Here is a 15,581-nt window from a genome sequence, read left to right on the forward strand (position 1 = left end):
CTAAAGTTTGCAGGGGGCCCCAGTGGTCAGAACTTTCCCTCTTAGTTATGCCCTGTCCTGTGCATAAGGTGTGACTACCCCAGATAGGAATACCCCTTTTAAGGGTACATACCACAGGTTACTTTTTTGGTTAGCTAAAGTTAAATCGTCTATATTTTTTTTTTATCTGTCAGACTGACTTTTTTATTTTTTATTTTTTTGGTTAGTGCTAAGAAGTCACTATTCAAATATGACGTCAGAATCGCCACGGCGCCCGAGTCGCTGTACAGGAGGAGTGATGGTTCGGCCCCAGGCTGTCACGTAAGGATAACAGTTTTGTTATACATGTCCTAAATGTGTGTTGAGCTTGTGTGAATTCTCCATATGGGAGGAGGTACTGACAGATGGTCTCCACTGAGCCAGGAAGCAAGGGGGATTGTGGGAAAGTGAGTGTTCTCTTGCATGCCTACTACCGGGTCACAGTTCAGAGAGGAAACCAGGAAGTGATTAAATCCATGGGAGAAAACCAGTACAGGGATGGGAGAAAACCAGTACAGGGATGGGAGAAAACCAGTACAGGGATGGGAGAAAACCAGTACAGGGATGGGAGAAAACCAGTACAGGGATGGGAGAAAACCAGTACAGGGATGGGAGAAAACCAGTACAGGGATGGGAGAAAACCAGTACAGGGATGGGAGAAAACCAGTACAGGGATGGGAGAAAACCAGTACAGGGATGGGAGAAAACCAGTACAGGGATGGGAGAAAACCAGTAAAGGGATGGGAGAAAACCAGTACAGGGATGGGAGAAAACCAGTACAGGGATGTAAGTTATTTTACTAAAAAACGCTCATTTGTTCTCCTTTCCTTATATGTGTGTGATACACATCACTGAGCTCAGGGAGATCTCAAAGCACAGGAATAGCAGTGTGTGTACTGATAACGGTACACATGGGAGAGCAGTGGAGTTTGGTCAGCGACCTTAACTACAGGGCTACAGTAAGTATCTGAGTGTGAGGGATGAGAAGGCTGTATATAGTATTTATACGCACAGGCAGGACACTTTAAGAAGCACTCCTGCCCATATGATGCACGTCACCACCACTATTCCTGCTGTGTCATCTGTTTAATCACAGTTCAGCTGTATTCACACATCTCATTACTGCCTCTGGGTCATGTGACTTCTGGGTCATGTGACATCAAACCTGCTGACAGACTCACGATGCATTAGCAGCGCCCTAACGGGAGATTGTCTCCCCCATGTGGAAGCTTGTGTGAAACAGTCCATGGAGCGTGATCATGTAGTATTTCTGGCTGAGATGATAACCCCATTATAGTAAAGAAAAAACTTGAGATCACATGACCCACCTTAACAAAAAGTACAGGGTTCACACTGGCTGGGTTCATGCTGCGTTTTTGCTGTCTGTTTAACCCCTTAACAACGCATGACGGGTATACCCGCCATGCGGCCATTAAGGGGGATCAGAGAGGGGCTCCTGGTGTAAGCCCTCTCTGCAGCCCAGGGTCCCCGGTTGCTATGTGCAGCCAGGGACCACGGGTATTAGCCGCCGCAGCCGATCGCCGCTGCTGGCTAATTAACTATTCAAATGCAGCTGTCAAAGCTGACAGCTGCATTTGTATAGCGGTTGTGGCCCCTGTCCCTGGTGTCTAGTGGGGGAACTGTTGTAATGAGCCGGCCGGGGCTCTGCATCGGAATGACGCTGATCCCGATTCGGCAATCCATTTAGATGGCCTTCAGCAGACCATTATATTAGAGCACCGTTCTGATGTATCGGTGCTCTGTTATGTACACAGCATTGATCTCAATGGGAGATCACTGCTGTGTATATCGAAGTCCCCCAGGGGGATCAGTGCTGTGTATATCGAAGTCCCCCAGGGAGATCAGTGCTGTGTATATCGAAATCCCCCAGGGAGATCAGTGCTGTGTATATAGAAGTCCCCCAGGGGGATCAGTGCTGTGTATATAGGAGCCCCCAGGGGATCAGTGCTGTGTACATAGAAGTCCCCCAGGGGGATTAGTGCTGTGTATATAGGAGCCCCCAGGGGGATCAGTGCTGTGTATATAAGGGATCAGTGCTGTGTATATAGGGGTCCCCAGGGGGATCAATGCTGTGTATATAGGAGCCCCCCAGGGAGAGCAGTGCTGTGTATATAGAAGTCCCCCAGGGGGATCAGTGCTGTGTATATAGGGGTCCCCCAGCGGGATCAGTGCTGTGTATATAGAAGTCCCCCAGGGGGATCAGTGCTGTGTATATAGGAGCCCCCAGGGGGATCAGTGCTGTGTACATAGAAGTCCCCCAGGGGATCAGTGCTGTGTACATAGAAGTCCCCCAGGGGGATTAGTGCTGTGTATATAGGAGCCCCCAGGGGGATCAGTGCTGTGTATATAAGGGATCAGTGCTGTGTATATAGGAGCCCCCAGGGGGATCAGTGCTGTGTATATAGGGGTCCCCCAGGGAGATCAGTGCTGTGTATATAGGAGCTCCCCAGGGGGATCAGTGCTGTGTATATAGGAGCCCCCAGGGAGATCAGTGCTGTGTATATAGGAGCCCCCAGGGGGATCAGTGCTGTGTATATAGGGGTCCCCCAGGGAGATCAGTGCTGTGTATATAGGAGCCCCCCAGGGGGATCAGTGCTGTGTATATAGGAGCCCCCAGGGAGATCAGTGCTGTGTATATAGGAGCCCCCAGGGAGATCAGTGCTGTGTATATAGGGGATCAGTGCTGTGTATATAGGAGCTCCCAGGGGGATCAGTGCTGTGTATATAGGGGTGCCCCAGGGGGATCAGTGCTGTGTATATAGGAGCCCCCCAAGGGGATCAGTGCTGTGTATATAGAAGTCCCCCAGGGGGATCAGTGCTGTGTATATAGGGTTTCCCCCAGGGGGATCAGTGCTGTGTATAGGAGTCCCCCAGGGGGATCAGTGCTGTGTATAAAGGAGCCCCCAGGGGGATCAGTACTGTGTATATAGGGGCCCCCCAGGGGTATCAGAGCTGTGTATATAGGAGCCCCCCAGGGGGATCAGTGCTGTGTATATAGGGGATCAGTGCTGTGTATATAGGAGTCCCCCAGGGGGATCAGTGCTGTGTATATAGGAGTCCCCCAGGGGGATCAGTGCTGTGTATATAGGAGTCCCCCAGGGGGATCAGTGCTGTGTATATAGGAGTCCCCCAGGGGGATCAGTGCTGTGTATATAGGAGTCCCCCAGGGGGATCAGTGCTGTGTATATAGGAGTCCCCCAGGGGGATCAGTGCTGTGTATATAGGAGTCCCTCAGGGGGATCAGTGCTGTGTATATAGGAGTCCCTCAGGGGGATCAGTGCTGTGTATATAGGAGTCCCCCAGGGGGATCAGTGCTGTGTATATAGGAGCCCCCAGGGAGATCAGTGCTGTGTATATAGGGGTCCCCCAGGGGGATCAGTGCTGTGTATATAAGAGTCCCCCAGGGGGCTTCTAATTACTGTTAGTGAAAAAAGAATAAAGTGTTTTTATTAATCAATAACCCCCTCCCCTAATAAAAGTCCAAATCACCCCCCTTTTCCCATTTTATAAATAAAAATAAATAAATAAACAAACATGTTTGGTATCGTTGCGTGCATAATCACCCGAAATATTAATGTATTTAATTCCTGATCTCGCACGGTAAACTGCGTAAGCGCCCAAAAAATTCCAAAATGCAAAATTGCGCATTTTTGGTCACATCAAATCCAGAAAAATTGTAATAAAAAGCGATCAAAAAGTTGCATATGCGCAATCAAGGTACCGATAGAAAGTAAACGTCATGGTGCAAAAAATGACATAAGCCTGGGAATAGGGTGATTTTAAGGAACGTTTATTTTCTGTAAAAGGTTTTATTTTTTACGAGCCATCAATTAATTTAAAAAGTAATACATGTTACGTATCGTTTTAATCGTATCGACTTGAGGAACATATATAGAATGTCAGTTTTTCCATAGGACACACGGCGTGAAAACGAAGCCCCCCAAAGAAAAAGAATTGCGTTTTTTTTTTTCAATTTCACCGTGCATATAATTTTTTTCTGGTTTTGCAGCATATTTTATGCAAAAATTCAGCCTGTCATTGCAAAGTACAATTAGTGACGCAAAAAATAAGGGCTCATGTGGGTCCGTAGGTGTTAAAATGCAACTGCTGTGGCCTTATATACACAAGGAGGAAAAAACGAAAACGCAAAAACGAAAATTAACCCGGTCATTAAGGGGTGAATGTATCCGTTTTCTGAAAAAATTTTAATAAATAACAGATGCAAAAACAGATGAAAAAATGGAAACAACAAAACAAAAATCGAAACTAATCTGTTAAACGACACTGTGCTGGTCAGCGAACTCCAACCCCGCAAAGTGTGCGCAAGCAGGGAAGGGGGACCACCGACTAACTACCATGAGTAATAAATATTGTCGATGTGCTTCTTTAAGGGGAAGTGGACACCTCCCTGTCGGTGTGTGAACCGGCCCCAGTACCTTATAGCTCTCCGTCACTGTGCCTCGCCATATTCCACTGCGAGTATGTAAACACATACAAACTGACAGCACTGGAAACCAGTGACCTGGCAGAAGAAGCAGACTGGGTCAGTACCTGGAGGTTGCAAGGTAGTAAAGATAATGATGTATTGACTGAGCCTAAAAAGTCCCTTATCAGCTGCAGATCCCCTGTTCCCCTGATCTCCCTGTTCACGCCATGGCGTTGTCCATCAGCTGATCCCTGGTTCCTTTACCTGGGCTGACGATAAGCAACCAGATTTCTTAGGAACACTTATTTGCACAATAATCAGACCATGTTAAAGAGCCTTAAAGGAGAAGTCCGGTGAAAATTTTTATTAAAGTTATATAAATCCCCAATATACACTTATTATGGGAAATGCACACAAACCTTGTGGCATCTCACCCAGACTGGAGGCTGTATTCGCTGCCAGGGGGGCTTCAACCTGATTTTGACTTTGTAGTTATGTCAGTGCTCTCAGCGCTCGTTTGCTCCTTGTTCCCCGATCGCTGCTGCCGCTATTCAACGCGGCAGCAGCGAGCGGGTGAGTGCGGGAGGGGCGGCGGGGAGCTGCAGGGGGGGCTGCCCGGGTGAGCGCTGATCGTCCGGGCAGCCTATAGGATACACCAGCGTCTGCTGCCGATGCTCCTAATTAACGGAGCCACGGCAGCAGATCGTTGCTGTATCAGTCCCTTGTTTTTCAACATGTTGAAAAACAAGCAACTGCAACGATCAGCCGACATGACCGATGCAACACTCTATTCCACGGGACGATTATCGTCCGTAGCGCCCAATATCGGCCGAATACGGACGATAATCGTTCCGTGGAATAGGGCCTTGAGGATGTCAATGGAAAGATTTTAAACATGCAGGTTTTTAGTTTGAGATGTGATTGGAAATAAACATTACAAAATATGAAAAAAAAAGTGAGGGTCTGAAGACTTTCCCAATGCATGATAAATGTTTCTGCTGTTATATCACTGCGCTATTCTTCTCTCTCACCTGGTTTTATCCATATTATTTCTTTCTGCTTGTCTTACAGGGAGCAGTCCTATATGGAAAGTGTTGTCACATTTCTCCAAGATGTTGTTCCACAGGTCAGTGCTCTTATTTGGGGTGTATCATAATTACTGGGTTTACACTTTAGGGCTATGTTCAGACGCTGCAAGAGACCGGCTGTTCCGTGACCCAGCCGGTCTCAGGCTGCAGTACTGGCTGGATGATCTTTAACGCCGCTGAGTTCTGATGCGGCCGTATCCGTGTGCGCCTGCATCAGAACTTCGCACTTCATACAATGGAGCGTGTGACCGAAGCATACTCCCCGGAGTGCCGCTTTAGGCCATGCTCATATGCTGGCTGGTATAGGTTCTTTGCTGTGGGCATTGCCTGACAATCGGTGGGTAAATCCGCTGTTCTTGGCGGATGACAATGTCGGTGCGTTTCTGCATCATTAGGACATATGAAATGGATTTATTCTCTCTCTTTTCTGGGGTTATTTGCTTGGAATAGGGGTGCGTCACTGCACCTGCATCAGCAAAGCAACCAAAAGAATCGCATACGCAGGTTTAGCTGTGAAAATGTCACCTCACATAAATGTTTTCTTTTTATTTTGCTTGTTTGGTTAGGCTTACAGTGGATCGCCTACAACAGAGGAAAAAGAGAAAGTCGTTTGGGTCCGATTTGAAAATTCAGATTTGAATGGTAAGATTATTTATACATTAACAGTGATATAATACAAACTATTGTTACTATGGTCTTATTTGTTACTGTGTGTTTTTTTTAATTAATCAATATAATCCCTTGTACCAGGTGATCAAAACAAATTGTAAAAAAAAGGCCTTTGATTTATGGAAATCATTCAGATTGTGGTAAAAATGACTGAAAATAAATATCCCCAAAATGCTAAATTACCATGACTGCAGGAAATAAGCCCCACCATGGCTGTGATCCTCAGCTTTATTCCTTTCATACTTTTATAACGTTTTTTATTTGACACAACGGTTGTCTGTTTGTTAATATTAGATACATTCCGGAATATGGAATTTCATGAGATGCACAACACCGGCAATGACCCCCCGCTGCTTCTGATGATTGGATACACGGATGGACTACAGATTTGGAGTATACCGGTGAGTGCCGTCATTTTCCTAAATGTGAGAAGTTTCCCCGAGGGTTCTTTCTGTGTTGTGTCGCTACTTTTTTTTGCCTTGAGTGGAAATTTATTTTTATATCAAAGCCCAAATGCTGATGGCAAGTGTACAATAGAATGAATTAAATATCATATTTAGACTTAAAGCGACACTGTCCTCCTCTTTTTGCATTATGTCTTCTCTACACAGGTGTAAAGGGTAAATCTTTCAGTTTTCCAGTAAAAAGTCATCTTTTATCATCTGCAGAATGTGCTACCTGGGCGGGGCTTCATGGCCGCAGCGCCACTTTGAGTTCCACTCCTGAACCTTATTTAGTCCTATTACATATATAAAGGTTTCCATCAGGTCCTCCCTTTCCCTTCTTCCTCCTGTAATATATATATAAAGGTTTCCATCATGTCCTCCTTTCCCTTCTTCCTCCTGTAACATATATAAAGGTTTCCATCATGTCCCCCCTTTCCCTTCTTCCCCCTGTAACATATATAAAGGTTTCCATCATGTCCCTCCTTTCCCTTCTTCTTCCCCCTGTAACATATATAAAGGTTTCCATCATGTCCCCCCTTTCCCTTCTTCCCCCTGTAACATATATAAAGGTTTCCATCATGTCCCCCCTTTCCCTTCTTCCCCCTGTAACATATATAAAGGTTTCCATCATGTCCCCCCTTTCCCTTCTTCCCCCTGTAACATATATAAAGGTTTCCATCATGTCCCCCCTTTCCCTTCTTCTTCCTCCTGTAACATATATAAAGGTTTCCATCATGTCCCTCCTTTCCCTTCTTCCTTCTGTATATAAAGGTTTCCATCATGTCCTCCTTTCCCTTCTTCCTCCTGTAACATATATAAAGGTTTCCATCATGTCCTCCCTTTTCCTTCTTCCTTCTGTATATAAAGGTTTCCATCATGTCCCCCTTTCCCTTCTTCCTCCTGTAACATACAGTATATAGGTTTCCATCATGTCTTTCCTTTCCCTTCTTCCTCCTGTAACATATATAAAGGTTTCCATCATGTCCTCCCTTTCCCTTCTTTCCTCCTGTAACATATATAAAGGTTTCCATCATGTCCTCCCTTTCCCTTCTTCCTCCTGTAACATATATAAAGGTTTCCATCATGTCCTCCCTTTCCCTTCTTCCCTCCTGTAACATATATAAAGGTTTCCATCATGCCCCCCTTTCCCTTCTTCCTCCTCTAACATATATAAAGGTTTCCATCATGTCCCTCCTTTCCCTTCTTCCCTCCTGTAACATATATAAAGGTTTCCATCATGTCCCCCCCTTTCCCTTCTTCCTCCTGTAACATATATAAAGGTTTCCATCATGTCCCCCCTTTCCCTTCTTTCCCCTGTAACATATATAAAGGTTTCCATCATGTCCCCCCTTTCCCTTCTTCCTCCTGTAACATATATAAAGGTTTCCATCATGTCCTCCCTTTCCCTTCTTCCTCCTGTAACATATATAAAGGTTTCCGTCATGTCCCCTCCTTTCCCTTCTTCCTCCTGTAACATATATAAAGGTTTCCATCATGTCCCCCCTTTCCCTTCTTTCCCCTGTAACATATATAAAGGTTTCCATCATGTCCCCCCTTTCCCTTCATCCTCCTGTAACATATATAAAGGTTTCCATCATGTCCCCCCTTTCCCTTCTTCCTCCTGTAACATATATAAAGGTTTCCATCATGTCCCCCCTTTCCCTTCTTCCTCCTGTAACATATATAAAGGTTTCCATCATGTCCTCCCTTTCCCTTCTTCCTCCTGTAACATATATAAAGGTTTCCATCATGTCCTCCCATTCCCTTCTTCCTCCTGTAACATATATAAAGGTTTCCATCATGTCCCCCCTTTCCCTTCTTCCTCCTGTAACATATATAAAGGTTTCCATCATGTCCTCCCATTCCCTACTTTCCCCTGTAACATATATAAAGGTTTCCATCATGTCCCCCCTTTCCCTTCTTTCCCCTGTAACATATATAAAGGTTTCCATCATGTCCCCCCTTTCCCTTCTTCCTCCTGTAACATATATAAAGGTTTCCATCATGTCCCCCCTTTCCCTTCTTCCTCCTGTAACATATATAAAGGTTTCCATCATGTCCTCCCATTCCCTACTTTCCCCTGTAACATATATAAAGGTTTCCATCATGTCCTCCCTTTCCCTTCTTCCTCCTGTAACATATATAAAGGTTTCCATCATGTCCTCCCATTCCCTACTTTTTCTCCAGACTATACAGATTCAAGTCCTTTCCTGATATGTTTTATGCCTGACATCCTCCACCATTTTTGTAGGTGTCTTTGGACCTGTTCTATAAAAAAAAAGTGATGATAATAATAATAAAAATAATAATAATAATCTATATCAACAATAATGTCTAAAGTTTTTCCAGACAACAGGTACCTATTAAGTTTTTAGATTAAAGGGTTAGTGCGGCGCTAAGCAATTATTCACAAAATAACACACATTACAAAGTTATACAACTTTGTAATGTATGTTATGTATGTGAAAGGCCCCCTTCCCCGTGTTCCCTACAAGAAGAATCTGAGGTTAGTTGGGGGAAAGATTAGAAACAACAATTTTTTTTTGTTTGTCAGAAGTGGAAAGGTTTCCCTAACAGTTAAAGGGTTGACAACTTACTTGCCATTTTAACTACACCTATTCTGTAAGTGTACTTAGTAGTGACCTAATGGAGACATGGATTTGTAAAGTATAACGCCTGCATTACAGAGTATGACCACAAGGTGTCGCTAGTACATTTAAGATGCAGACTGTTCTAACGCTGCCAGTGTCTGTAAAACAATTTTTCGGCCGTCACATAGAAATAGTGATGCTGCTGGCTCTTATGTAAAACTAACTTTCCCTTTTAGCAAAGTGTGCATAAAGTTTACAAAATACTGGATCACATATATAATATAAGCCTTAAATGTCTTGGCTTCTTACATCATTGTTATATTTATTTACCTTCTGCGAATTACAATGATTTAGTAATTGTCACTTTTACTTTGTATCCCTTTTATTGCTACTGCAAAACATACATAAGATTCCAGTTTTATATAATGTTTTGCAATCTTACACGTGTGTGTGTGTGTGTATGTATGTATATATATATATATATATATATATATATATATATATTGTTTTTATAGCAGTAAGTGTCTGTCCCTCCAGACAGAGCTCCTGCCCTGAAAACAGCCACTCCGCCACTCTGGCCCTTCTACCCCTACTATACCCTAAAGAGAAACTGTGGCTGCCAAAAGCATATTCATCAAATCACTTTGCATTTCATTCTCTTCGGGGAACTCCTCAGGGGATAGATGAATATGATGGGTATCTAAAGAATCACAATGGGGAGGTATTGCACTTATGGTGCGATATCCGCGTATGGCCGCCCCAAACTAATAATCCACTGGTCGGGGTTTAAAAGTCCTAAGAATTCCACTGTCCTAATTTGCAGATGCGTGTTGGTTCAGGAGATTCGTCATTCCTCATGCGGCAAGACCAATCGCTCGGTCACGTGATACTAGGTCACATGGGTACACTCTGTTCCACCCCTCCTACAGTCTCTATTGTGCTTGGAGAGGGGGTGTACTAACCTGGGTAATTCCAAAACCACGTGATCGCATCCCTCACCCGTACAGCAGTATAACTGTGATTCAGTACAGATCAATCAGCTATACAGTAGCTCAGCTTAAACAATAGGTCAATATAGGGCAGGGGTCGGGAACCTTGCCCCTCCAGCTGTTGCAAAACTACAACTTCCATCATGCCTGGACAGCCAAAGGTAATGCCAGTGCTCACAAAAAGACTCCCACCGTGCGCAGGTATCGGGAGGCGGTTCAAAAAAAGCACTGTGCCAACGGCATCTCCGCACCGATGCCGATCCATTTAAACTTAAAGCGACTCTTAAGCACTTGTACCTTTTGGATAGCTGCTTTTAATCCATGATCTGTCCCGGGATCTGTTCAGCAGGTGATGCAGTTATTGTCCTTAGAAACAACTTTTACTTGCAGCCCTGTGTCAAATTGGCGTGGCCTAGAGTGTCTGTGCCCTAGGCCTCTCCGTTTCTCCTCCCCGCCCTCTAAACCATAAGGAATGCCACAGGCAGGATTTCTTCTATTAATCACTTGACTGAACACTGCACAGGTGTCTTAATAGTCCAGCACATGTGCAGTGTTCACACAGGTGATGAATAGGAGAAATCCTGCCTGGGGCATTCCTTATAGTAAAGAAGGTAGGGAGGAGGGATGGAGAGGCGGTGCAAGGTTGGGCACAGACACTCTAGGCCACGCCAATTTGACAAAGGGCTGCAAGTTTAAAAGTTGTTTTTAGGACAATAACTGCATCACCTGCCGAATGGACCCCAGGACAGAGCTTGGATTAAAAGCAGCTATCCGAAGGTACAAGTGGTTTGGGAGTGGGGGGGGGGGGGGCAGATTGTGGGTACAGAGTCACTTTAAGGGTCAAACTTTGATTGGGTTCTTCTGGAGAAGAGCTTTACGTATGTAATGTGTAGGTGGAAAAAAAAATTACCCAAACTGAGGCGAGGTTCACACTGTTTTTTCTGTCTGTTTAACGAATCCATTTTATGGAAAAAATGGAGGCAGTTGTAGTCCATGGGTTGGGATTTATTTTCCATTGACTTACAGTATTAAAAAAATAGATTTTTTTTTTTTTTTCTTTTGGTGGTTGACCAGGAGCTGGACTGTATTTTGCGGACGTGTGAATGTCCCCTAAGTGTTACAGAAACAAGCCTTGTGATACCATTAGATAACCTGCCATCTGCCTTACGACCAGCACTTGGGCTCCCACTATAAGGTTGGGTCAGGCTTATCATTGACCTTGCCGAACTTCGCAGCCCTTCATTCTCCTATTTGGAAAACGTCACTTTATTGCCGCAAGTCTTGTCCAGTCGCGCAGTTTACAGTGGAACCTGCCTGACGTATAGCTTCTCTTTATAGAGTCAGTAAATCATCACTTAAAAGTTTGTATTTGAAATAATAATAAAAAAAAAGCCTATAAAACCTGAGTAGAGAGGCAATGTGTCTGAGGTCCCGGCTATTGTTACTCCTCAGACTGGCAGAAATTCTGCTCTCCTTTATCTCGGAGGCCCGGGTGTTGTACACTAGTTGTGAAATGTGAATGTACACCTCTGTTCCTGATATTTACCCAGCAGTTAATGAAATAATGCCCTAATCTTTAGGCCGCTGGAATGCCTGAGTGATTATGAAGTGTTTATGACAGCTGTTAAGCTGACACCGTCCGTAATGGTGTTACATTGATTCCCAAACACCTTCCCAGTCTGCCTCCACAAGTGCCCGTCTCTCCGCCGTCTGAGTGGTTTTGCATTAAGATCCCTTTGGAGAAAGATCTTTGACTAGAGAGTGTTACTTATAAATGAGAGATAACTATTATATGTGGTTCAAAGGACTCTGGTGGTGTTTAGGCTGGTGAAAGAGGGGAGCGCTGATGGAACGGCTGACTTACTGACACGTAATTGCTCAAATTCTACTGGTGTCACATATGCAAGACAATCTTCCATTCTGATCATTATTTTCAGGAGACAGGAGGCTGGAAATACATTAAAGGGACAGTAAATAATGTTTTTATGTTAAACAGATTTTTGAAAGAATTTTTGGTGACATTTTTTCTAATTTCTATTTTATAAAATAATTCTGATATCCTGCAGTTCTCATTCTCACCACTGGGGCTAAAACTAAGCTGAGACTTCCTGTTGTGTCTATAGTGATAAGAGGAGGCTGCAGTAAAGTGATCTGTACAGCATTGCAGCGTCATGTGACACCAGTAGATAGAGGAGACAATAGCAGCTCCCTGTGGAATGACCTCACAGGTCACAGAGCGCGCTCGGTAATGTCTCATTAATTTCAAGGGTTCAGAGTCTGTTGATTGTCATCTATGTCCATGAGTATTGCTGTAAAGCATGTCACTAAATGCTGTTAAGAACAGCCCAGGCAATGTGGCTGCCCCATAACAATGTACAAAAAGTGAAATAAACAAAAACTAAATTCAGAAAATAGAAACAGATCAGAATAAAAGAACAAATTTTAGTGTGTAAAAGGAAATCTAGGTGACGCCTTCCCTTTAAAACTTTGCTCTTACAGATATGAAAAAATTACAATAATGTGACGAATATACAGAAAGCCTGTGGGTCCTTTTACACAGACAGATTATCTGACAGATTTTTAAAGCAAAATCAGGGATGGATTTAAAAAGAGGAGAATTCTCAGTCTCTCCTTTATCACCTGTTCTCTGTCTGTTGTCTATTCTTTGCTTTGGCTTCAAAAATCTGTCAGATAATCTGTGTGTGTGTAAAAAGATCCTATGTATTTTCTTTGTATGGTAACCTGCCCTTTGTTACAGTATGATTTTAAATATTAAAAGGGCTATCCAGACCACTTTCTTTTAGAAACAGCGCCTCTCTTGTCCTCTGGTTGTGTGTGTGTGTGTGTGTGTGTGTGAAGGGGGGGGGGGGTAAGGGGGATGGGTGCAGCTCGGTTCCTTTGAAGTAAATGGAGCTAAATTGTAATACCACACACAACCCGGGTACAGAGGTGGTGCTATTTTTCCAAAATAGTAGCTGTGCCTTAACCCATTTAATCCACACAGGCTTTACAAATCAAATTTTTTTTTTAGGGAGAAAAATGGCTTTAATGAAATTATGTTAAAAAAAAAGAAGAAAAGTAGAGAATACAGTGTTAAAAGGGCAATTCCAGCAGAAAAATGTTTTATTCAAAACAACAGGTATCAGAAAGTGCCAGAGATTTGTAATTTACTTTTATTAAAAAATCTCCAGTCTTCCAGTACTTATCAGCTGCTGTATGTCCTTTATATCTATTTCTATGACATACAGCAGCTGATAAGTACTGGATTTTTTTAATAGAAGTAAATTATAAATCTCTGGCACTTTCTGATACCTGTTGCTTTGAAAGAATATTTCCCCACTGGAGATGCCCTTTAATTGGGCATTGGGGCATGTCATTATTTAAAAGAAAAAAGCCCCACTGTCCCACTGCAGCTCCTACCAGTCTCCCAATATGCTTGTCTGAGATGTAGAAGCGGGATCCACTATCAAAGCCAGGAATGGGGAACCTTCAGCCCTCCAGTTGTAATAATACAATTTCCATCACGCCTGGACAGCCCAAACCAAACTTCTGAAGATGCATCAGGTGGATGGGAGAGCTGCAGAAGAGGATGCCGGATCACACAGCAGAGCTCTAGGTAAGTATGCCCTGCTGTGTGATCTGCAAACTGACAGCACAGTTATATGCCTATCCGTGCCGTCCGTTCCCCGTTATCCTTATCGCCCTCACTTCCCTTGTTACACAGGAAAATGTGGTAACAATAAACTTTGAAACATGTTCTTAACAGACGATGAGCCGAGGATTGGGAGTTTTCCCGCTCCTCTGCTGATCCGGGTCTTTTTTTACATGGGACGATCATTGGCGATTATCGCCTGTGTATAAGGCCATTTAGCGTCCTCTGGCCTTAGGTGGAGGAAGGCGCAGAAATTGGTAGTCTACGTGGGACCAGTCTCCAATCTGATGTGTATGTTGAATACTAGTACAAGGGAGCGCTCATCCAAATCCCATAAAGGGGTGCAGCCCAGTGTCCAATAGGACAGCTTGAACCAATAAAGAAGAAAAAGCTGGACACTGTACAAATAGGCGCACTAACCACAAGATAACGAAAAATGTGGATCAATCTTTATTAGTACATCATTTACATAACGCCACAAAAAACTTTTATTAAAAACAATTAGAAAACTTCATAGGTCATAATCTGGATGGCTGGGCATAATAGTCCACCAACCCACCAGGAAATTCATCCAATATTGTTAGTCCACATGATACAAAATGAGATATAGGTATATCCAAACAGTTGTAATGTGCTAGGTCACCCTAGCACCAAAGTATCCCAATAATTACCAATAATGTATAAAATAGACATAAATAACTGATCACCCTGGGACCAGGGAGAGAACAACCTGGCACCTTTTTGGTTCTTTCCTCCAGCGGCGGATGTCAGGGAGAAGGCTCATTCACAGAACACAGACGTGCTCAGCAGATTTTGCATTGCTCACTGTCACCTGTTGCTCGTCCTCTGTGTCTTGCTGTCTACTAAATTGCTGGCTGTCTCTTGCTGCACTCTCTTTACCCCCAGCCTCCCTTATGGCTATTCTCATGCATGCTGTCTCGTGCTGCCCACTCTCTTGCTTGCTGTCCCCTGATGCCAATTCTTTTGCCCACTTTCAAGTGCTGCTTGTTTCCCTGCCATTTGTCCCCTGCTGCCCACCCTCTGGACTCCTGTTTTCTGAAGCCCACTCTCTTGTCCACTTTCTTCTCCTTCAAGATCTCTCTTGTCCTCTGTCTTCTCCTGTATCTTGCTGTCTGCTCTCTTGCTTGCTGTCTCCTGATGCCCACTTTCTTTATGGTTGTCTCCTGTTGCACTCTTCTTTCTTTCTTGCCTGGTGCCTCCTGCTGCCTGCTCTCTCTTGATGCCAGTTCTTTTGCCCACTGTCATCTGATACTTGCTCATTTGGCATCTGCTGCCCACTGTATCCCACTGTCTCCTGCTGTCTTGCTTGTCTCCTGATGCTCTCTCCCCATCTGTCTCCTGTTGCCCTATCCCTTGCGCACTGTATCCTGCTACTCACTCTTTTGCCCACTCTCACCTGATGCCTGTCCTCTTGCTCACTCTCACCTGATGCCTGTCCATCCTCTTGCCCACTCTCACCTGATGCCTGTCCATCCTCTTGCCCCCTTCCACCTGATGCCTGCCCATCCTCTTGCCCACTCTCACCTGATGCCTGCCCATCCTCTTGCCCCCTTCCACCTGATGCCTGTCCATCCTCTTGCCCCCTTCCACCTGATGCCTGTCCATCCTCTTGCCCCCTTCCACCTGATGCCTGTCCATCCTCTTGCCCCCTTCCACCTGA

The 15,581-nt window shown here is 44.3% G+C and overlaps 1 protein-coding gene across 3 annotated transcripts in view; it reads left to right on the top strand.

The window, feature by feature from the left end:
- Positions 1 to 15,581, top strand: part of BCAS3 (BCAS3 microtubule associated cell migration factor) — a 657,814-nt gene that overhangs the window by 10,258 nt on the left and 631,975 nt on the right. For all 3 annotated transcript variants that reach the window (XM_069971782.1, XM_069971780.1, XM_069971781.1), the window contains exons 3-6: positions 207 to 300; positions 5,537 to 5,591; positions 6,120 to 6,195; positions 6,517 to 6,623. In XM_069971782.1, the coding sequence (XP_069827883.1) occupies positions 230 to 300; positions 5,537 to 5,591; positions 6,120 to 6,195; positions 6,517 to 6,623 (309 nt within the window). In that variant the 5' untranslated portion in view covers positions 207 to 229. The remainder of the gene's footprint in view (positions 1 to 206; positions 301 to 5,536; positions 5,592 to 6,119; positions 6,196 to 6,516; positions 6,624 to 15,581) is intronic.

Source organism: Dendropsophus ebraccatus, chromosome 5 (assembly GCF_027789765.1).
Source record: "Dendropsophus ebraccatus isolate aDenEbr1 chromosome 5, aDenEbr1.pat, whole genome shotgun sequence".
In the NCBI taxonomy this organism is placed as follows: domain Eukaryota; kingdom Metazoa; phylum Chordata; class Amphibia; order Anura; family Hylidae; genus Dendropsophus; species Dendropsophus ebraccatus.